Raw genomic sequence first — 25,014 nt, 5'->3', positions numbered from 1 at the left:
TCAATTCAATTCAATTCAGTTTATTTCTATAGCGCCAAATTCACAACACATGTCATCTCAAGGCACTTTACAGTTCAACCAGATCATACAGTCAAATTGATTCAAAGTGTTCTATCTAAGGAAAACCAGTTGATTGCATTGACTCATTGACTCAAATACAATCCCTCACACTAAGATTTATAAAAATCTTCCAACATAAAAGTTTAGAAATATTTGCTTTAAAGAAAAAAATAAATAAAAATAAAACTAAATAAAACCTGAAATGCCAGTCAGTGACAAAAGTTTTATTCATAGCTCCTAAGGCAAGTTGAAATGTTGGTTAAAATTCATATCTCCTCATATCTCTTTGATATGAAATTCAAAAATATTGTGAGATTAATACTGAAATGTACTTCAATACCAGAAAAGATATTCAAAAGAATTAAAATGAAATGGTATAATTCTGATTTTAATTCAGGTTATGAGCCAAGCAACTCTTAAAAGATCACAAAGGAATTACTACTTACATTCACTAGGAAATTAAAAGGTGAACAAGTTTGTACCTTTTTAACAATTAATGCAGTTGAAAAGCCTTCATTAGCAATACACTAATTAAACCCTTATTGTTATTACATAGCAGTTCTTAATATGTTACTTCAGGTATTTTGAAAATTAACCCAGTCCTTCAGTTTGGAAGGTCTGCATATCGTCACACTAATCTCTAGCTCCCTCCAAACAGTACATGATTCAATGGATTTAACTTTGGAAATCTTAAGCTAAAATGCCATGTTAAAGGCCACGCTGATATCACTTTTAGTCCAAAGAAATGCATTGTTAAAATTTAGAGATTACTTTTAAAGTAATTTAACAGTGAATAGTAAATAGTTTACAGAGTAACTGGGCATCCCTGAAGCCACACTACGTCTTCCGCAACTCTTTGCCTCTACCTTTAGTTTAGGTACTTAACAGACAGGCTGTCTTACAAAGTGAAATATTAGGAGCATTTTAAATATGTTTACTTCAAATAGGTTTTAGATCCTGTCACATTACACCCCCCCAACAAAAATCAGTTTATTGAGATGTAATGACAGACCAACACAGAGTAGCTCATGACAATTGAAACAAAAATATATAGTATGGTTTTCAAATGTGTAAAAACTTGAAAAGTGTGAGGTGCAAATGTATTCAGTCCCTTTAATGCTGATACTGCTTCATAAAGTGAAATTCAGTGAAAACCTCTAAGGTTTGTGAGAGAACATCAGGGAACACACTGCACTGTGAAAACCAAGGAACTTTAAAGCTGATTTTTTTGGTTAACTATAAGACAATATTTCAAGCTTGAACTATTTATCATACACAGACTATCCCCTAATAGCGCAAAATGTGACACGACCTCAAACCCATTGAGCGATCGTAGACAGACAGGAGAGTAATTATCTAGAGAACCAGCAGAGGGGCCTAGACTAACTCTAAAGAAGCTGGTCTGAATCTTTGGGAAGATGGATGAAGGTAAATAGAGAATAATCCTGGAAAACAACCTGCTATAGGCAGCAGAGACCTGACACCAGAGTGGTGATTCACCTTTAATCTGGGTTAGGACCACATGCAGGGACGGTGTCAAGACGGTGTGTTTGAAAAACAATACCAAACCAACACCGAGACCAGACCAAGACCAAACCAAGTCCAAGACAGAGACCAAACCGAGAACGAGACTAAGACCAAACCAAGAACAAGACTAAGACCAAACCAAGTCCAACACTGAGACCAGACCAAGACCAAACCAAGTCCAAGACAGAGACCAAACCGAGAACGAGACTAAGACCAAACCAAGTCCAAGACAGAGACCAAACCAACAACGAGACTAAGACCAAACCAAGAACAAGGCCGAGACTAAACAAGGAACAAGACCAAACCAAGACTGAGACTAAACCAAGACCAAGACAGAGACCAAACCCAGACCAAGACTGAGACCAAATCAAGACTAAGACTGAGACCAAAACAAGACTAAGACCAAACCAGGACTGAGGACGAATGTTTAGAACTTTTCAAAATATTTCAGGGAATTAATTTTTTGCACACTATTAATGGAACAATGGTAAATTAATCAACCAAAATTACTTATTTACATTAAACTAATAATTGCCATAGGTACACATTTTCTACAATTCATTCATTGGCTTACATTGCGCGATAGTTATATAAGGAATTGTAGAGAATAGTAAAAATAATAAATAATTATTTCTAAACAAAGATTAAAAAAGTGTAAAAAGTCTCTTTTTAAAGGAGTAGTTCTTATATTTTATATGATAAAAAAAACCCTAAAAGAACTAGTTATTGCCAATATTACTGATAGTTAATATCTAATTTTGAGCAAGCTTTGAAATTTCAAATTTGATTCTCCCAATGTTTTTTCTGCCCTACAGAGTGATTTTTCCTAAATCTAACATGAATAAGAGTACAATAAAAAACTTGTTAACAACTGATATATTTTTGCCCTCATAACTATGAACACCACAAAGGCTACTGCTCCTAAAAATACATATCAATATTTTTTATTAAAATTAATGCAGACTTGTCAATTCAATCAAATGGCATGGATTTCTTTTTTAGTCTGCTTAAATTATTTATGAATGATTGAAACTTCAATTAAAATTGTCAAAGCCAATAGATTCAGTGTCTGCTTCTAAAAATAACCTAGCAAATAGGAGATGGAAAAACATGAAAAAAAGTCGGTAGTCACAATTGCAGCTACTGTATGATGCAACTCCTCACATCGCCCCTGTCAGAAACCCTCACTAACACCATTGGAAGGTGTAGAACTGGGTTTTCCTTTGAAAGGTTGCTTTTGTGGCTAATAGAACGCTGTTGCATAAGTGTTGATATGTGTGTTTTACACTATAGAGTATATATTTAGGGCGAGACCGCCACCCCTGACCGCATACAACCAAAGCTAAAGAGATATGGTTTAGAACAAAGGATATCCATGTGTTAGAGCGGCCTAGTCAAAGTTCACACCTGAATGAGTTTGATCATCTGAAGCAAGACTTGAAATTTGATTCTCTGTATGTGATGTGGACTCCCTCTCAGCCACAGAGAGTTGAGGAGTTGAAGGACAACAGAAACCAGTGTTACACCATCTTCTGTGCCACATCATATACGGTGATCCACGGGGGACAAAATATAATGACACATTGGTAAGCAGATTTGATGGCGTGGTGAAGTGAGCAGTGCATAATTTCGACTACAGGGAGCTGAAATATCAAGCAACTAATTTCCATGTTTCTCAACTCAACCATTAAACCTGACAGACCCAGAGTTACAGTATGGTGAAGATAAATGACCAGGAATGTCTGTCTGTAGATGTACTGTACTGGCCTTCTAAAGCATACCATCAAAAGAGTATAAACTACTGACTCAAGGGGCTCAATATTTAGATTTTAGTTTAATATATAAAAATGTGACTTCTTAGTTTTGAAGTTTGCAGTTTGATAGCATATACTGTAACCAATTCATTTCAAACTGGTTCTATTTACAATGTTTATCTTTTGATAAATATTAAACCATTCTTTTACTTAACTCAGCCTGTTTGAGAGCTTGCACCAAAATGAGATGCATCTGAGTTAGTGCTAAATCATCAGGGTCTTTGCTACATTTCTCATCAAACTCACATTAGTAAATTTACACTCCACCGTTGCTCCAGGGTACGGTAAGCAGCGCACCGCGAAGTAAACATGTTTTCACTGTCAGCTTTTTACCAGATTCTGTTTCTCTTATTGCCAGGAACACATCGTGTCCAACAGATCATTGTCGTGACACTAGTGCTAATACCCACACGCAGTCAGACTGTACGTGATGCAGTGTGATGCTGCCATGTCTAGGAACGTAACAGATACTGTATCAGATATTGTAAACTGTATCAGACCATGCTGGTGATCTGTCAACGCTAAAGTATTCATCATTGGCTCTAACTTCTATTGGCATCTACCGTGGTGGTTTGCTAAAGAGCTGTGCAGGACCTTACTTTTGCTCCTGCCTCGCTGGCAGGCACATCACTGAGCCACGGGATTTTGTTATTGATTTCAGGTAGGCCTCCGGCATACTAAGGATGTTCCCTTAGAGGAGAGTTAAAAAGGGAGCGAACTTAATGCACAACAGAAGCATTTATCTAACCCCGCTAATTCTTCTGTGTATGTGTCTGTGCTCTAATTACACGCCATCTGGCATTTCCCCTGGTAAAATTCCCTCTCATCCCTCACACTTGGCCGTGTTGATTGCTGCTGATCTTAGAGTGAGGACTCATGCAAAAATCTCTGTGAAAGACACCGAGGGTGATAGTGAGCTACAGGCTGTGCAGTCGGCGGGGTGGAGATTTGAGAGCGCCGGTGTGGGGGGGTTATTCTGCCCAAGTGCACTGATGTGGCCCAACAGAGAGGCCTGCTCGAAGACTCTGGAACTTCCAGCAGCAATATCGAATGCTGCAGCTACTGTTTGCTCAAAAGTGGCTCGGCTCTTTCCCTCCGTGCAGCTCCTAATAGGGGGCATGAAGAGAAACTAGCTCTGGAGTCAGAGCTCCTCTCATGCATGTAGAATTTGACCATGTAATGCGAAACCAAGGCAGGAGAACTGAACTGTGAAGATGGAAGAGAGATGACTTCCGTGGAGTATTCTGGTCTGACATTCACTGTTCTTTGCTCTGAATACAAACAAGCAACTAAGAAAAGTGATTTATTTTCCCAAACTTCAGTCATTTGTGAAATGAAGCTGCACTTTCTTATGGCGGCGTCACTCTCCACATATTTACAACCCAACAAGGTCGATCCTATTTTCCTCAATATTTTCTCTTATTCTGCTCTAAACCTTTTTTTTCCCCAAATCAATAAGCCCCATGGACATAAGAGCAAAGATCCCTAAACAAGATGATACTGGTAGTGAAGGTCAAACTGACTAATAGCTACAAAAAACACAAGGAAAGGATTAGTAATCGGCAGCTTTGTGGAGGCTCTGTGTCCATAAAATGCTCTTTGCAACAATGTTCTTCCACTTTACCTTTTTCAATGTTTTGTTCTTTAGGAAAAACTCTATTCTAATATATTTAGCTGGAGATAAACTGTGCATAAATAAGAAGTGTAAGGGAAAGGACAATTGATATGTTTTGTATACGTTTTTTGAATATTTTTAAAATATGTGGAATATTTAGACTCGATCGATTTTATACGTGAATGAAGTCCAGCCCATCCTTTAGGGAACATCTCACAGAGTGCATGTTTTATCTGTTATACGTCACGTCTAGAGAATTACGGAGTGAACCAAAGCAGTGTTAATCAGAAGGAAAGAAAATACTCCAGAGAAGCTAAAGAAATCCATAACTCAGGTGAGAGCATCTGGATAACTATTAGCTGTTATTTGTGTAAATCTGCCCATTATGGGTAAGTGAAAAGAAGACAGCCATTGATGTAAGAAAGACAAAAACCTTTATATGTTGCAGTTTGCCACAAGCTATTTAGAGGATGACCAAACATGAAGAGGGTGTTTTGGTTGGAAAAGACCATTTTTAGCTCTTAGGCTTGCATCCAAATTCTGTGAGATGAAAAAATAGCCATTTTCATCCTACTGAATTCATCCCCACCAGCCAACATGTTGAGTTTTAATCAGCAGGGATGGAAACGGGTTGGAGTGGACAATGAAAAATGGTGAATACTGGGCTACAGTGGTAGAAAGCAGCAAAATAACATCAAAGAAGTAAAAGATGCCACCCTTTAAGTTATAGTTGTAAAAGCTTTTAATTTGACTGCTACATTAGGGGTCAGTATTGGCATGGGTGTTTCGAAACATGTCATGATACTTGGGTCACGATACGACATTATCACCATCTTGCAATATCATTTTTTATTGTGATATTTTTCCCAGCTATCAAAATTAAATGTATGGATAAAAAAAGTGAGTGGTGTAATATGTTCATCAGAAGATATTCATCTCTCAGTTATTTTGATATCCATATTGTTAGGGGTTTGAGTCAGTCCCCGTCTTCAGGGCTGGTTATACTCCCGCAGAAGTGTGTCGCAGTGAGCTTGTCGCAGATATTTTTGATTTATGCCCAATATTGAAGCGTTGTCTGTGCTATGTTATTCCACAAGAGGGTCAGTCACAAACTAGCTGTGGGTCTAGTTGCGGGAATGCAGGTGGAAAAAGGGTCCCAGTGTTCTCGCGCACCTCGCTCTTCTCACTGGTCCATCTTCATGAGTCGTTTTCCACAATGGCGATCATACAAACAAAACAAGCCGGTAAGGTACCAAACAGGAAATACGCATAGAGTAGAGTGGATGTAGACTTGACCAATCAAATTCCTCCTGTCTGCGCTCACCTACAATTTTGGAGAGGTGCACCAGAGTGTCTGCAGAGGGGGCGGGGCATATCTGCGTTCACTGCGACACACAAACAGACGACCTCGTTTCTGAGCATAAATCAGCCTTTCCACTGTGACTGTCCATTTTCCTTTCATTGTTTTAGGTAAAAATGTTTCGTTTTTTTTTAAATCGTTACTAGGAACTGAAAGATCGATAATATATCATGCAGCAAAAAATCATGATATATCGCCAAATCGAATTTTTCCTACACCTCTATTCTTCACATCATTTTCCATTTAAAATCATACATGTAATGCTTTGCATTGATTGATTACATTACTTTCTCATAAAATACACTAAATTCTGTGGTTGTACTGTGGAAAAAACGGTTAAAGTCCCAAGGTATGAATACATTCGCTCAGTGCTGTATTGACTGCAACCCCCCGATAGTAAAGAAACCTCACACAACCCTTAACCCCCACCACTCCTCTGTTATCAGAGATGCCTTTTGCAAATAAGAGGGAAAAGGTTAGGTAGGAATGCATCATGGAAATGTTTGTATCGGTTTTATCAGCCTTCAACGTCATTTATCCACGGTGACGCTTCAAAGTCGTTCTATTTTCAGAACTCATCTGTCTTTAGGGAAGAGTGAAGGAGATGGCTTCAAATCGACTGCTAAAACACTTTTAACAGACTGAGAAAACCAACTCCTGAATAAAATACACCAAAGTTAGATTAGCTAATGGCCAGTGTGAGAAGTTTTGATATATTACCGGTTTTATGTGAAGACAGAAAAAATCGAATTAAAAGTAAATGTACACACTTACCACTGCTGAACTTCTTTTTCTGTGACTGTAAGAAAAGAAAAGAGTGACATTAGAACAGAGCTTTGTCCTAGAAAAACTAGTCTAGTAGTTAATCATCTTGGCCTAAACCTTTCCAGCACATATCTGCTGAGCCAAAAACATATATATATATATATATATATATATATATATATATATATATATATATATGCAAATATTAGAAAGTATCACCATTTCAGCCATAGATGAACTAACTGATTGAAGCATGTCTAAAGATAGAGTCCGGAAAAAATACACGGAAGTCACCAAAAAGACGGGGGTGAAGGTCAGCCACAGGTTTAGAGGAAAATACGTCCTAGAAGCAGGATGTGTTGTTATGCCCACACAGGCAGCAACAGATCTGAGGAACAGATCCCACGTGGATTCCACTTGATAAGTTACTTTGTCTGAACTAACCAAAGCAATTTTCAGCCCTCTGGCTCCCAGGGATTCTATAATGAAAATGAGGACTGAAAATCAATAACTTTAGTTTAACCAAACCCTCCTTCTAAACTCTCATTGTGCTGATGCACCACTTTTATTGAGTAGAGGTTTGAACAAAGAGCTTTAAACCACAACAGCCCAACATTTGAGTTAAACACCAATAGCATTTAATCTAATGTTTAGCCTGAATAACCTCACTGTCATGGCAGCCATTCCTGTATTCAACCCATAATAAAGCATTACATCTTTACTCTTTCTACATACAACTGGAACACATATCAATAAGTGGTACAGTAAAAAAAGGAGACAACACAGTGTTAAGATTACAAAAACTCTTCTGTTAAATTTACACATTATTTCTAAGAATAGAGCCGAATCACATAGAAGCTGGTTGAAAAGGTTTCAGCTTTTGTCTGCGCTTATCTCCATCTCGACTTGTTCTGCTCAGCTCTTAGCCAGGAAACCCAGCATGTGACCTATTCAAGGAAAGGAAATGTCAGGTCAAGATCAAAACTGACAGGTAAGTTGAGCTACTATTAAACTGGCCTTTACAGTAACTGAAGACAAAAAAAAAATATGGAGCAATTTAACTTTTCTACAAATATTACAAAAACAATATCTCGGATAACTTGGTGAGAGGTGATGGAAAATGAATACAGCCCTTATTTAAAACTTTCCATCATGCCCCTCCTCGGCCTGTTGCTGTACACTGCAGGTCTGCCGGCTGAAAGGCTACAAAAACTGGCCAGTAATAAATTGTGGACTAAAGAAGCAACCTCTGCCTCATCAATTTTTATCTCCACCAAAGAGGTTTTGTGTTCGGTCGTCCTTGTTTGTCTGTGTGACGGGGCAGCGCGGTCCCTCCCGCTGATACGCATGCACGCACACATACATACACAGAGAAATGCACGTGCGCACACACCCATTCAACTGCGAGTCCCTTCCCGTGTATGATAGTTACAGATCAATCGCTTTACTCACTTACATTTGCCTCTTGTGTGATGTGGCACGACCAAGGGTGCACACTTGGTGATGCTCATTAATCGGAACTCATACATTTACACTTAAACACATACACACGTTTGCACTTACCCATGGAGCGTTGTTTGAGAGAAAGTGGGCGGGGCATTTTCAGGGTTTTTCTTTCCTGTTTGTTTTTCCTCATAAAGGAAGTCAGTGATTTCCGCTGGCAAATTTAATTGTATTTTTTCTTAAGATAGTAACTTCAGAATGGAAACAGAAAATTATTATTTTTTTTTTCTCTAGGAATAAATGTTTTTTTTATTTTTATTTTTTATTTTTTTTTCCCTTATTATTATTAAAACCAATACTCAATTGTTTGCTGATCTAATTGTAGGGCGGGGCTTAGGATTTATAAGGAGAGCTGCTGACCTTACTGAGTCAGTCTGGCCTGGTTACAGAGAAGGTAACATTGCTGTGCAGCACAAAAGGTATTTTTGTCTCAAATGATGTAAATACTACATTTGTTTCCATTTAATTTTTTTTGCATTTTCCCCTGCTACTCTGCTCTTATTTTTGGGAGGTGTGAAATAAATATGATAAACTGAAGACGTCGACATGCCCTCCATGATTTTTTTTCTCATGATTTTGGAGTCAAGTTGACCGTATCGAGGTCTAACACAGAGGCTGTTAGGAAGAACCCACGACAGTCTGTTAGCAGACTTAATTAGAACACATAGTATACAGCAAATACAGGGGGCAAAAATTAGTTTCCTTCGCAGGGTGGCTGGGCGCACCCTTCGAGATCGGGTGAGGAGCTCAGTTACCCGGGACGAGCTCGGAGTAGAGTCGTTGCTCCTCCACTTGGAAAGATGCAAGCTGAGGTGGCTGGGGCATCTGTCCCAGATGCCTCCTAGTCGCCTCCCTAAGGAGGCGTTCCAGGCATAGGACCACCGTCGGACCATCCTGATCTCGCGAGCTTTCAAGGTTTAACTCGCAGATCAGTCTGGAGACTCTCCATTAAAGAAAATTTGGAGCCGTTCACCAAACGAACGTCCAATCAGCGTTGGCTTTGAGGCGGGTTGAGGTGTGACGCAACGAGAAGCGCGACAGTTCAGTCTAAAGAACATGGCGGCTTCAGCCGATGAAACTAGCGTTAGCGTGGCTATCGAGCAAGTTTTATCAGAATTACAGAGTATTTCTTCACTGAAAGAAGAGCAAAACACTGCTCTGGAGGCTTTTCTCAGAGGAAAAGATGTTTTTGCTCTTCTCCCGACTGGTTTTGGCACCAACATAGGCCAATCAGCTAACCAGTATTTTCGCCCCTTCCCAAAATTACTTCAACGGAAGGTTTCCAGATTGATATGCGGAGCAAATCCAGCTGGCGGAGTCAGGTTATTCCAGGCATGTCTATTGGGAGGAGACCTCGTGGAGGCAGAGGACACACTATAGGGACTACCTCTCTAAGCTGGCCTGGTATCACCTTGGGGCCCCGCCAGAGCAGCTGGAGAAGGTGTGTGTTGATCAGGAAATCTGGGCATCTCTGATTAGACTGCTGTCTCCGCGACCCGGCCCCGCATAATGAGGTGAAGAATGGATGGATGGATTTATCCAACTATGTCTTCATGGACATAGTAATTACATTTACCAGAGGTGCATCGAATCAAATCATAACATTTTGGTGATGATCCAGATCATAATCTAGATACAGTTTTTTTTTTAAACTCTTTAACATTTGGTGGAATGAGCAGTTCCCCCTTAAACCAGTCAGTGGCAGCAGCAAGTGTTTACAGCTTTTGAGGCGGATGTATTATACTGAAGACAAAAACAAAACAAAAGTACAATACAGCACAATAAAGGGCTGAAAAAAGAAGAAAGCAGAGTGCAGAGCAAATGAAAGTGGGAGCAGAACAGACACCCGAGGCTACAGAAAAACCCTCTAAGCCTCATTTATAAATGTACAAAATGATTTTAAGGAAATTCTTAACCAAAGGTGCATCTCGTTCCAAGAAGCAATTCATAAAGATGTCATAATGATCCAGTTCATGTGCAAGTTTGAGTAAGTCACGATATGGGCCAACATATGCTTCTTGGTGCAGGTCAGAGCTCTCAGAAAGCTGTTTTAGTTACGGTGTAGAATAGGAGTCTGCCACATGTGGCTCTAAGGCGCCTTCACTGGAGCTCTAACTAAACAGAATAAAAATGACTAAATATGAAGGCAATTGTGTCGCAGCTCTTTGTGTGTAGTTTTTGTGTGATATCTGCAGAGAAGATCTACAAAACCAGGGCAACTGTGGTACACAGCTGGTTTAAAAGTAATCTAATGTTTTGAGGAGTATCAGTAGAAATGTTTATTTTTTTATGTACGAAATTTCAAACTCTTAGTTTTCAATGCTAATGTAATCTAATGAATGCCAAAGTTGAAGGTGATAGTGTTGCTGTTTAAACCATATTTTCTCCCATTAACGATGCCTACATGAATAAATATTGTTTAGCAGAATGCAATTTAAAGTAACTCCTTTATTAATGTAGCCTGTATAAAACTGCTAAGTATTTCTGGTTTTGTTCGTGGGGCTGTAAAATGTTTTTACAATTTTTAATGGTCACATTTAATAAATATTAACTATATTTTCTCTTAAACCCCCCCTCCAACCCTCTATTGTATAAAGATCTGGTGAATAGCGGGAGCTCAGTGAAATCACTGTCATGTTCAGGGAACCAGCTACGAGTTGATTTGAGCGTTGTGATAGAGTGAATTATCCTGCTGGGATAAGCCATCACATAAAGGGTACTGTAGACTGTGGCAGAGGGAAAGAAATAGACAATGATTGTTTTCAGTTAGTCATTTCAAACCATGTAGCAGAGGGACCAAAATGTGCCAAGAATATATCCCCCCCTACAACCTCGATTATTTTAATGTTGCAGCTAAAAATGAAGACCAATTAATTAGGCAGTGTCTTTTAATCTGATATTGTTCACCATTGGTAAACTGTTGGGAATTGCAGCATTAGCTTCCTGTTCTTTGCTACCAGGATTGTGGTTTTAGGCTACCATAGCCAATGTATGATGTTCTGCAATGTGTTGATATCCTGAATACATGAATCCAAACCAGTGACAGTGACCTTGGCATTGAAGAGAATATTTGGTATTGTAAATAGAAAAAAAAATCAAATATAACACAAAATTCAAACAAAGAAATATCAAATATTGCTACTGAAAAAGTAACACTTTTCTTTCCGGGGAAATCAGGGGCAGGTACAAACTAAAGGCTCCTTCAAGGGCCTTCTGCAGGTAAATGACTAGGAGAACCAGAAAAACAGAAGGCCCCTGAAGGAGCCTTCAGTTTAACACTGCACCCCATGCAAAAACAGTACCAGCTTGTGGTGACATTGTTAACTAAAGAAACTCTGACACTGAAATCATATTTCTTTAGGAAAAAGCTGCAGCATAAATAGGAGTATCAGCTTTTCAGTAGAAATGTTAAATTTTTTATTGTTAAAAATTTAAATCTCTTAATTTTCAAAGTCATTTTTGACATTGACACAAGCTGTCACTGGTTTAGCTCCATACATATATCACTTGTGACAATTTCTCTCCTTTCTATCATTCCACGCCACTTTCCATACTGACCTTTTACATCAAGGCATTTTCTCTATACAAATGCCTGATGCTAAATGGATATCATGTCATTTCAAACCAATCAAAAATATCAATAAATCACTTCTTGTTTGTCTGTTAGCAGACTTAATTAGAACACATAGTATACAGCAAATACAGGGGGCAAAAATTAGTTTCCTTCGCAGGGTGGCTGGGCGCACCCTTCGAGATCGGGTGAGGAGCTCAGTTACCCGGGACAAGCTCGGAGTAGAGTCGTTGCTCCTCCACTTCTATTCTCTTTCTTCCCAACTCTGATTATCTGTTTGAAATCCAGCAGCTTTACATCATCTAGAGTCTCACCTCTCAGTTTCACTGAATGTAAAAAGTGGTGCAGAAGAACCACAGTGCAGCTGTGCTCTGCTAGGCACCCTGTTCTACCTTAAGTTTTTTAAGGTGCTAAGTTGGACTCAGATAACGTGCGGATTGCGTCATCGCACCAACTTAAGAAGAACATTAAACCAGTAAAGTGGTTATTTGGCCAGAATAACCCATGTCCACTGTGCCTGTTCTTCATCTTGTCACCTTGTCTTGTTTTCTTTTGTTCTGTCTCTGATTAATGGTGTTGTCAGAAATTGTTTTAAAAATCCAGAAAATCTGATTCATAGTCTGCACATGTAGTCTTTTACTTGTAAACTCAGCAGGATCCACTAGAATGACATAGAGTTAGAGACGTAGAATAAAACAGCTGCATAATTCTAGAGAAGCAGCGAGCGACGGCTCATCTGGGACGCTTCAGAAACGCACGGCGGTGCACCAGGTGGAACAGCTATGACTGACAGCGCTTTCACACCCCTTCCACATTCAGAGGAACACAGGAGAAAGTGTGATGTGCTCATGCCATATGATTGGCAGAAAAAATATTTGTGTTACCAGTCAATGGAGCATCCATCAACCCTTAGATGTATTTAGAACGAGGCTGACACATAGGAAAAGTGAAGAATAAGGGAAATTCAGACAAGCTAAAATAATTAATTCAGAGACATGTTTTGTGTACAGAACACCCATAGCCTGGGATTTGAACCCAGGACCTTCTTCCACCAGACAACAGTCAGTGAATTAACAGGTGTAGTTAATAGAAGTGAATATATGCATTAAAAACAAAATAACCACTGAATGTTTTTAATAAAAATATCTTAACAGTAATAATCAATGCATAAAATAGATTTTACTAGTAGAAATTATGATCTCTTCCTGGTTTAAATTAGATCATGGCTGTGTCTGAACGTCTGCCTTAACCCCTAAATCCCTCAATCCCTATATAGAGAGGGGGACTATATAGTGGATTTTATAGTGATCTCAGTTAACTAACTGTTCCGCTCCCCGTTGGTCACGTGACTCCGCCTCCATACACGGTGCCTGCTACAACTTTGTTATTTGCTTTTCTTAAACTGACTTCCTGAAAGTCAGTCTCTCACTGACCCAACCCAACAGCAGGCCACTGTGACAACAAATCCCATAATGCTTTGCGAGGAGAGGTCTCATCACAAAGCAGGATATGTCTGCTCATCTAGAGACCATGGATGATCCCAATTTTTTAATGTGCATTGTGGGAAATTTCAAGTCCACTACTGTTTAATCTAATAGATCAGAGGTCACAGATTAGTGGGCCTACCTACTTGCTAATGTGGACCCAACCTGAATTAAAACATTTATAAATTACCGCATGTTGTCCGACGATAGTGTCTAAACGTCACTTGCGCCGCTTCTCCTGTTTGTACGGTAAAGCCACTCGGAGCGTCCGGGCTGCATGTGATCCAAATTAGCCAATGAGCTGCTGTCAGTCTGGATGGCTGCTGCTGCTACTTTTAGACACAGCAGGCAAACTTGTGGCAAGCCGGGCGATGGGACAGAAGGAGAAGACGATGGGAAAAAGAGAGCAGAGAAAGTGTGGACTGCTGGAAGAAGCAGGGAACTAGTGAAAGAAAAGTGCAATGGCGTGCTTAAAGATGACCCTGCACTTTTTGAGTATGTTTGGCTCGACCTACTGCTGTGAAGCAGGATTCCCCACCATATTGATACGCCGTATCGATCCTGGCTCAAAATGAGAACCTTGGTATGGGCTTGAAAATGGGTTTGTCTCCATTCAAACCCAGGTTTATAGCCTTCAGGTCTGCGTTAAGGTCACTTGTCTCATTAAGCAATAAAAAAGGAAGAAAAAAATGGTCAGTTAAGTTGTTTTATAAAAAAAAAAGTGAGTCAGGAAATTGTCTTTATACCAAACCACAAGATTGTTCAACTTCAAAAACAATTTAGATTTTAAAATGGAAAAACTTATTTATATTTTTTTTATTTAAAAATCCAATGTATATAATTGATGCATAAACGCCTGCATTTTATTTCAGTGTTAAATGCTGTTTAGAGTAACGGATTTTAATTAAAAATGTCTCCAGACCTTTACTGGTTGTTGATTTTTTTTATTCAGACCCCACTGACTTTTAATTAGTTACCGCTGCACTAGACATTTAGATACTCATCTAAAATAGTGTAACCACCATATAGGGCCCTATATGGTGATGGACATTTGGACAGAGCTCATGTTTAACATCTATTTTAAAAAATGTGTTAATATCATGAAACATATCCAGGTATGCATATGTTTACATATGTGAAACATATGCCTTAAGGGCAACAAAGTCGTCCATCATCAGGACGGTTCAGAATCCACTCAGCCAGTTGAGTTATTCAGAATCTGCTAGAAACACATCCTGCTTGTGATTCTGTAAATCTCTGTCATTATACCTTTGAGGACTCCACTGCTGTGACATTAAATGGCTCTGCCCTTCATCCCATAGAGATTTAAGCAGGAGTGCTGCTTAGGCCATGTGATGCTGGAGTGGTCATTAAGGCAAAAAAAATTAATAAATAAAACAAACCAGCATTTTAGTAGGGGATTAAGCTGTTATAAAAAAGCAGGTGTGACCCGGAGTTCTACTTAAAAGCTAAAAAAAACAAAAAAAAAAACACTTTCAGCTTTTAGGAACAATTTGCAAAAGTTAATGGTGCCTTAAGCTGGAAATTGAAAACAATTTTAAGAATAGTAAAAAAAAAGCTTCATAAATTATGCATAGACTCACAAGAAAGAAAGAAAGAGGAAAGACATACTGTGCAGTGTTTCTTTTGAAATACACAGGCCCTTTTTTTCTGAGATCGCCTTCCTTGTTGGGCAGTATTTGCTAGGAAAATGTGCAGCTTCTTATACTTCTCAACTAAAAAGAGATCTTAGCACAGAGAATTTAAGTCCCCAATCTGTCAAGAAGTAACAGAAAGCAGAGAGTAAAACGGTAGACGAGGCTCCTCGTGGGAGGGCAGGGGAAAGATGCAATAGGATGAAAGAAGGCAAAAATGATAGAGTCTGAATTCAAGCAACAAAACAGAGGGAGGGGGGGCGCAGTAAAAGCTTGGCGCCCAATCTCAGCGATGCTAACCAGATAAGATCCTAATTACACTATTCCAACCTCTACTCAAAGAGGGCAATTAGGGGCGAAACAGAAAGAGAGAGGCAGGGTGAAAGGGTAAGAAAGAAAGCGAGAAACGACGAGCACAGGATGGCGGCAAGCAGTCCAGCCCAGCACGATGCCTCATCTTTCTGCACAGCAATTTCCTGCGACAACAGCCCCCCATGTTTCTGCTGCGGAGACACCGTCCACACAAATAACACTGTCATTAAGCAGCCAATGGAAGTCAACTCCCACCCACACCTGCACGCCGTACTGCTCAAACAATAATAATCCTGGGCTCCAGAAATAGCCCACATGTGATCCAAATATAGTCTTAGAAGCCATTTTTGCTCAGGTTTGATTTAAAAACCATTAGAGAATAAATGAAGAAAATAGATATCAACAAGCTGGCAGGTTGTCAGAAGCGAGATCTATTTTTAGTCTTCTCTTTTTATGTGAGCTCACTGCTGAAGTCAGACTTTTAATATGAGAATGACATTTGGCCTGGTAGAAAATAAAAATCACTTGAAATGGTATTATTTTAGTAATATCAATGGAAATACAATGATTAAACACAAGATACATAAAGACTATGTGGAACAAGAGATCCACAGAGAAATTGGATGATATGATTTACTAATGCTCTGCTTGACCAGCCTTGATAGATGATCTTCCCACCAGAAATTACATTAGTAAGGTTTTTAGTCATTGCACCATATCTGAACACAAATATTGATCAAACATAAACAGTCAGTTCTTAATAAATGAGGATGACCCACTAAACTATTTTCAGAACTGGGGATTTCAAACAATATTCAGGAGTATGCATCACAGAAAGGGTTTCTAAAGAGTGATTTTTGTAATCTAATAATGGCAATATTTTAATGAAAGATTGTAGCTCTCAATTAATTTAGTAATAAACACACTGAACATATGCAAAAAAATATAAACAAACTAATTTTAATGCTCATAACATGGTATTTTATTAAAATGATTTAATATAATCTTAATATATAACATCTCCATTTGTTCCTTTTTTCAGCACCAAAACTAACAGTTATTTTCCTAATTATTTCATCTGTTTCTTATTTTTTAAAATTTTTTAGATTAAATGTAAAAGATGCATACATTATATTTTATGCATTTAAAAAAATCATATTTATCTGTTGGCATGCTCTATCTAGAACTGTTTAATTGGCCGTTTTACCTTCATCATGCTTAAATCCTATAACAGTCTTCCTTTAAACTGCTGTTTGTAGGGTGTACTTGTCAGGACTCCAGTTTTTGAGTTCGTCTGTTTGTTTTGTCTTTTGTATTTCTCGCTTCCACCACCAGGAGGCGCCTGGCTCCGGTCCGCCTCCTCACACACCTGCGAACGGTTACCTCATCACCGGACTGCTCTTTAGCTGCTGGCTGCCACTATCTCGACGCCAGAGTGTTTGCCAGTTTGGGCTACTCTAGCCAAGCCTTGTTTATTCTGAGCCTAATCTGAGTTTTTGCATTTCGAGTTTTTGTACTCTAGCCAAGCTGAGATCATACTGAGTTTGACTTAGTGCTTGTCTCCCTGAGATTCTACTCTGTTTTGTTTTTGCCTTTCGGCAGGAAGACTTCCTGCAAACTGGACCTTTCCGGACCGCCTCTCCCAAGTGGGATCAACTGAGTCTTACACTGAACGGATTCCAAACAGGAGGTTTGGATCCACCCAACTTTGAAGACGATGAGATCACTCTCTGAGTAAGGAAATTATCTTCACCACGACCCGTTCAAGTACCACAGGAAAACTGAGTTGCAACCAGCGGCTGCATCAATCCACTCCGTCCGGGTTCTGGGTAAACCCTGTTCCGCCCTCCACCGAGTCAGACAAACTCTGGAAGCCAACATACAGACTGGAGTCAAAGAGTCTCCACTTCTGTGGAAACGTGAGTGGCAACAAATCCTCTCCTTCAAGATTAACAACTCCAATTTCCCACTGAGCATGAATCTAACAGTCTGTCTTCCCCTCGCCTTCCAGTTTCCGGCTGAGCAGAGTTCGGAGGAACTCTGCACCAAACTCAAGAAACATTTCAATAAAACCCGTTTAACTTTTATACTGTGTCTCTCTGTTTGGCTTCACTGCATGTGGGTCCCAGCCTTAGATAAAATCATGACAGTTCTTCCTGCAAATGGCATACTTTATAGTCTATATAGTCTGTTTTATTATCATTCAATTACTAAATTAGTTGACAATAATTTCAATACTAAAAACATAATACATTTTGAGTCTTATTTAAACCTCAATGCATTTAAATTCTGTATGCCACTAAAACATTTGAATTAAAATTGAGGAACCTTAAATGATGATGGTACTATAAAGGATTTTTGCAGAAAGGTAGGTAAGAAAACCCAAAGTTATTTTTGAATTATTGCACCTGCACAAAACGCTCCTACCTCCCCTCAGCCACAATGTGAAAGAAACTTTCAATACAGTCTGCTCTTATGTCTTTATTAAGAGGCCTTCTTCTCATAAACATGTACAAGAAGAACATAAGAGATTAAGCCGAATTATTTAATCAAACTAAGCCTCACCAGATACATATAGTGCACCTACACAGCAAGGGTCAACCAACATGTCGCAAAGATTGGCACACGTGTTAATTTTATGAGACAGAGTTGCTGAAACTCACAGCACAGTTTGGAAAAGTTATTAATGGAAAATAAGAAAAATACAGGAAAATGTGGGTTAATGCATTTTATCGTCCATTATACAGCCTTGCTTGATTAGAAAAAAAGTAGAAGAATTTTGGAAATTTCAATTAAAGTCGTAGGGAAGCGGCTGCTCCAATGGTTTCAGTTCCGAATTCTCCCGAGTGGTGCCCGACTTTACACGAGTGAATAAAGTGAATGTGATTGGTAGTTTATCAAGGGGGCGGGATTGTTGTGGCGGAAGGTTTGCATCTAGTTAACCTGTTAGCAACTTAGTGCTAGTAGGTTCCTAATGGGAAATTGAAATGGTTGAATCAAAAATGACTTTAGAAATCTGTTAACACAACAATATTCTCTCAACTAGCAATATCTTAATGCATGAATCACATTAATGATTTCTAAATATAAAGGCTAGTTTATACTCGATGCATTGAGTATAAACAGTGAAGCAACAACATGTAGGGTCCACGAATTGTGCTATAACAAGCATGCTATGGGGGCAAGTGGCTGTGCCCCTCTGAATCTTTGTAATTCAGCGTGGACCAATTCAGAATGAGGGAGATGCAGACTTTTTAGACATATAAATAATTACTTTAAACAGATGGAAGAGAGTAACAAAAACTTTAAACCACTGAGAAAGAAAATAAAAAGAGAAATATAAATTGGAGTTACCAAGTTAGATTGTACACATTAGTAAGAATACAATGATTTACAGAATTCTATCCTTTAAAGATAAGTCAAACGGTGGTTTCCTCCTCATGGTTTTGCTCTGAGTCGAAGATTTGGCAAAACACAAAAGCAAGATGATAATAACTTATGTTTTTTTATACAAAAGCCAGGTGTTTTTGGTGTGTGGGAAGCATTTCTTCTATGTAACTATATTTCGACTGGTTCAATTCTGTAAAGCCCCCTTTTTTGGGGGAGAGAATATTGTACCAGCTCATTAACTATAAATGCTTGCAGCACTTGTTCAGGCTCACCTGTGCAACATCCCAATTGCAACCTTAACTCAGCCTGAACTCCTTTAAAATCATTTTTAAATAGATGTGACCCGATTTATCCGCCAGACGATCAATCATGTAGATTTTCTTAATTTTAGGAGATCGATGATTAGCTAATACCCACATGCGAAACTGATCTAAGCCCTCTTTATTGTTGTAGATAATAATAAAAAATAATAATAATTAAAAAAAAAAGTAACTTTATTGATCTACCACTGAAGAAATTCACCTTTTCCTTTAACCCATTCCTTTGGGCAGCAATGGGCTTCCATTGTATGGCGCCTGGGGAGCAGTGTGGGGTAAGAGTTTTGCTCAGGAACCCAGATTGGAGGCTGTAAGGATCAAACCAGCTACTTGCAACCTTTTCAGAGCAAAAGCGCGCTGCTCTAACCACTAAGCAGACATTTCCCCCATGCCTTAAACTTTAATTTATATATTACATAGCAGTTATTTCAGAAGTTTTTATTGTTTCACAGGCAATGATTGATGTTTTTCACTAAGATAATATTGAATTATGATGTTTCTTGTGATCTTATAAAAACCAACAGTCTCAGTTATAAAAAAAAAATCTGCATCAGTCAAAATCAGAATCGGCATGTCAGGCTTTTTAAAAATCTGGAATCGATGATCGGCCAGAAACCTGTAATCGGTGCATTCAGAATAATGCAAATCAAACTGCCATTAGTGTTTGTAATCTCTTCTCCTTGTAAAAAAAAGGAGAAGAGATAAAGACCTTTCTGTCTTTATCAGTATATTATTTTTTAGTTTAATTGCCTTTACTAGATTTCAAGTCGTGCAGGGACTCACAGCTCTGTAACTTTTGTAGATTTCTGAACAACCATTCCAATTATTCCAAAATTATGATAAAGCATTTTGTTGATATTAACAGTCATTTAAAAAAAAAAAGCTAAAATTCAGCACAGCCTGAAGAGACTTTTACAAAATCTGCAATTAAAAATAAACCCCCAAAATTTCTGATCATTACATCTGCGTATAAAACCATGACATGTAAACCTAATATATTTCAAATCTCCCCACTGTGAATCAAAGCAGCATAAATTAACTTTCCCCTCTACCTTTAACAAATAACAACGACACTTAAATGTAAATGAAACAGGGAGCTGGCATTTAGATGCAGCTCTGGTTTGTCAATAACAAAGACCAAGTGTCGTACAGCCTGGTTGGTGCAGAGTGGGTAAAAAATATCATTAGAAAACTGCAGCATTGAGATCAATAGTATTTCTTTTAAATCAAGCATTTTCAGTCATTCCTTTTAATCTCTACAGAGTTCACAGAACTTCCTTCAAGCTTTTTGAAGTTAAAAAAGGAGCTTGAGGTACTCACAGTAGGTTTTTCTTGTCAACTCCTCCACCACTTCTGGCTTGAGCTTGCTGTTTGATTTGCCCATGATCTTCAGCTCTCTTCCACACCTCCAAATTCACCTTGGCACGCGGCACCTGTTACTACCTCCTCTCCTGCGCACTCGTCTGCCAACAACATACAACAGACGTGGGCCGCTTTAGGTGGATTGACACCGATAGGGAAAAATGAGAAAACACACGTTGTGCTTGACCAGAAAAAAAAAATATTCAAGAAAAAAAAAAACTCCCATTCAAGCTACATGATTTTATCTTTCACTCTAGCTGCTGTCATGATCTGCTCAGTCATCATCCCTGAGATGCATCAAACCCCAGGGTGGGGGGGGGGCTCTGTGAATCAGGGCAAGGCAGGTTGCTGAGTCTATAAGAGCACCATCGAGTCCCCGCTCGTCCGCCTCATTTCTTCACAGCAGTCCGTGGGCGAAGAGTGGCGTTCGGATGCGTTGCTACCTCCGTCCTTGGATACAAGAGTCACTCAAAGACTGGGTGAAGCACGCTCACTCCCTCACAGTCGTTCACTGTTCTTCTCACTCCACCCACCCCTCCTTTCCCACCGCTATCTCTATTGCTCCGGGTAAGTTACTGTAGAAAAGAAACCTCCCTCCTGACAGCCCAGATAAGGAGGTGTGTAAACTACTCCTTTGCACTTTCTCACCACTTTACCTCTTCGAAATTAATACACACATAACACAGTTTGATTAAAAGGTTTGAAATATTTCAGAAAAAATTTAAAGAGCTCACAAAAATGCCAGATCTTCCTCTCTATCTATAGTTTTACAGCCAATATGGCATCTGGTGCTGCTCTTAAAATAAGCATAGAAGCTTTCTACAAAGTTTACAGGCAGATTTGAGGAGTGACAGCTTTTTTTTTTTTTTTTTCCGCTTCTCTCCGTTGTGACTCATAAATCTCATAAATCTCCCTCCTTCCTGGCCCCACGACAGAATAGGATGGTGATTTCCTTCCCCGTCACAGCCGCCAGGAGATAGAGATAATGGAATTTCTTTGTATCGTGGGCCCTGGTGTTATCATGAAATGATGTCTAACGACAGCTTCAGTCTGAGGCACAGAATACACAACAACAAGCAAAAAAAGAAAGAAAAAAAAAAAACGGCTACGCACCGGGCCCCTTCAATGCAAACATCTACTTTTTGTGTCCACAGCCGGTGAAGTCCTTCTGAGGGATGCTCCGCTGGTAATCTCCATCTTTGGTTTGCTTGAGCCTTTAAATCTGTGGTTTCGCTTAGACTCTATGAGGATAAACAGAGAGCCGTTACAATTGGTATGACAAGCATGAGGGCTGTGTTTCCGTAAAAAACGCGGTCTGTTCTCAGCTACAAGTTGCCTTTGGATACAGCTTTCTTTCTACGTATGTAAATCTCCTGTAGACTGTAGACATCTCTTTACAGCTAACAAAAAGATTCATACACCTCCGTGGGTTTTATGATTTTAAAAATCGCAAACGTCAATAGATAACAAAAATCAGACAACTACAAAATTGTTAGATGGAAAGAAAATTACAAATCATTGCAAATAAGCCGAACATGTTCATGGTTGGTTTACATAAAAAATCCAGTGATAATGCTGCTTATTAACATTAATACAAAAGCCCCATGACGAAATAATGGTGGCAGAATCAGGAAGTGTTTTAAAAAAATATAATGTAACTAATTACAATGGAAATATTGAGGAAACTCTGTTAAAGATGAAACAGTCTATCACACAGAAATAGATCAACAAAGGGCAATATGTTGAGATGTTAAAAATATCGACATTCCTTCAGACAAGATATAAGATGAAAGGCAGACTCAAGTACGCCCACTTTGGAGCCAAAAGGCAAGTGCCCCCTTGAGAGCAATAAATTGTGTGCTAAACTACCATCAAGTGCCACCTTGGGAGTTTAAATGGGTGCTAAAGTTTCCTCTTGAAAGCAATCAAATGTGTGCTTAAAGTTGTAGGGAAGTGGCCGTTCCAACTGTTGCATTTCCGAATTCTCCCGAGTGGTGCCCAACTTTACACGAGTGAACAAAGTGAATATGATTGGTCGATTATCAAGGGGGCGTGATTGTTGTGGCAGAAGGTTCGCAAGCTAGTTTGGTTGTGGTCAGTTTGTCGGAAGCATCTTGCTAAACATTTAGCAACTCAGTGCTAGTAGGTTCCCAATGGGAAATTACATTGGGACACAGCAGTCTGGCCTGCATAAGATAATGGAAAAAAACACAGATCTTAAGACAGGATTTTTTTAAATTTTGGGGCAGTATCATCTGATAAAGTACGTTTATATAAATGTTTAAGCCAGAATCAGTTGACATTTAAATATGATTTCCCTACGACTTTAGAACCAAAATGTGCTAAAATCCCCTCTACCGTGGCGAGGTTGCACAATATGTGCCCCCTTTTTTTCTTTTCTTTCCACCCCTGCCCTTCAAGAAGTCTGTCCATGCCACTGGCCCCAGCCATTCCTGATCCAATGTGACAGCAGATACCCCAAATGTTTGCACAAGATTTTATTTGAAGATATCAGCATAAATGGGGCAGCAATCAAATGCACAGCACACTTTTAAGATGCCAAAACATGTTAAAAATCGTATTTCTACTACAAAACTGTGTTAGATGAAAGCTTTCAGACATGCAAACCAGAGGCGTAGCCAGAAATATTTTATAAGGGTGGTCAGGCAATAACCAATGTACACTGAGGGGTTGCCGAAAGCGGATAGGCACCAAACAAAACCTCAGGGTCAATCTACATTGTTCCAACAGGAAAATTAACAAGCAAAAAATGTATATTTTTTAAATAAAGACAAACTATAATTTCCTACAGCCTTTGCTAACAAATAGACACATATATTTAAAGATCTATAATTTCTAGATAAAGGGTATAGTGGCTAAAACTCATTACTTACCTACTTGTGTCAATAAACATTCTGCATAAAATTGATATTTACAAGCACTAATATCTACATAAATTGATTATTTGAAAAGCGTTTATTAAAATTGTTATTTATCTATGATTTCACTGAAGACTCCTAAATGACTTGCAGAGACACATCATTTTCTCTTTCCCCCATATAAGAAAAAATCTAGTTCTGAAAAGAGCGTGAATTTTGTACTTATCATCTTTGATGTTAGTATATTGATATGTATAATTAACCACAAAACATTTAAATGTTTTGAATATTCCATTTGAGAATATTATTGTTGCCATCATCTGTATTAAAGGGGAAAAATGGTAGGGGTGGCCACAGATTGGCTAAGGGTTGCCACGGCCACCCTTGGCCCCCAATCTAGCTCCGCCCCTGGTGCAAGCTACTTTAAGAACATTCAAACAACTTTTTCTAAACAATACAGTCCAAAAGTCAGAAGTATTTAATTGGCAGAAAACGAAACACGCACGCGCGTTTCCTTTACAGCACCTTAATTAGAGGAAGGGTTCTTTATTCCGGGACATTTTTACACTCTTTCCGGGGGGAGAAACAGGCTCCCCAGCAGCAGGTGGGATGTTGCCTTTCAATACCATAGCAACGCAGTTTATGGCTACAGCACAACACACGGCCACAGTGCGGGGAGCGCTGCTAGTCATTGCGGTCTCGCCACGTTTGGTACCAATGCTGCTCTGCGCCGCTTAGCGCACGAAAGGAACAACGGAGAGTAAGCCTGAAATTAATGAAATAAAAAGCATTTTCTAAGTAAAGAGAGCGGCTTAACCTTACGGCAGCTGTCCAGACGACGTGTCCTCTTCGTCTAAACGTCCGCGGTGCCTCTGATGCCGTGAGGCAGTGACGCTGCTGCTGCTGCTGCTGCTCAGCTCCGCTCAGACACGGAGACACTGACGTCGCGGTACCCACGGTCACACACTGCCTCTTTGTGCTTACAGACTGGAGCCTTCACACGTGTCACTCAGGACTCCGTGTTAAGGATTAACTTTTAAAGTCATACCAACCCTACCTCAGTTTTACAAAAAACTTAACAAAGCTACATTCAGTTCAGTTTATTTATATAGCAGCAATTCACAACACATGTCATCTCAATGCACTTTACAGTTCAACCAGATCATCCAGTCAAATTAATTAAAAGTTTTATATATAAGAAAAACCAGTTGATTGAAGGCAAACCCTCACACTAAGCATACTTGTAGCGACAGTGGAGAGGAAAAACTCCCTTTTAACCAGGGCTGGGTATTTTTAGCCTCATGAGACCATCCTGATCTCGCAAGCTTTTGAGGTTTCACTAGCAGATCAGTCTGGAGACTCTCCGTTAAAGAAAATGTGGAGCCGTTCACCAAACGAAC

The 25,014-nt window shown here is 39.2% G+C and overlaps 1 protein-coding gene across 1 annotated transcript in view; it reads right to left on the bottom strand.

The window, feature by feature from the left end:
* Positions 1 to 24,566, bottom strand: part of ncs1 (neuronal calcium sensor 1) — a 42,526-nt gene extending 17,960 nt beyond the window's left edge. Inside the window, exons 1-4 of the mRNA XM_015397753.1 lie at positions 24,432 to 24,566; positions 21,849 to 21,976; positions 20,694 to 20,836; positions 7,151 to 7,175 (exon numbers count right to left, since the gene is read on the bottom strand). Coding sequence (XP_015253239.1) covers positions 7,151 to 7,175; positions 20,694 to 20,757 — 89 coding nt within the window. The 5' untranslated portion in view covers positions 20,758 to 20,836; positions 21,849 to 21,976; positions 24,432 to 24,566. The remainder of the gene's footprint in view (positions 1 to 7,150; positions 7,176 to 20,693; positions 20,837 to 21,848; positions 21,977 to 24,431) is intronic.
* Between the last annotated feature and the right edge of the window lie 448 nt (positions 24,567 to 25,014).

The sequence above is a fragment of the Cyprinodon variegatus genome, unplaced genomic scaffold (genome assembly GCF_000732505.1).
Source record: "Cyprinodon variegatus isolate N-32 unplaced genomic scaffold, C_variegatus-1.0 Scaffold885, whole genome shotgun sequence".
Lineage (NCBI taxonomy): Eukaryota > Metazoa > Chordata > Actinopteri > Cyprinodontiformes > Cyprinodontidae > Cyprinodon > Cyprinodon variegatus.
This window is presented reverse-complemented; position numbering and strand designations above follow the sequence as displayed.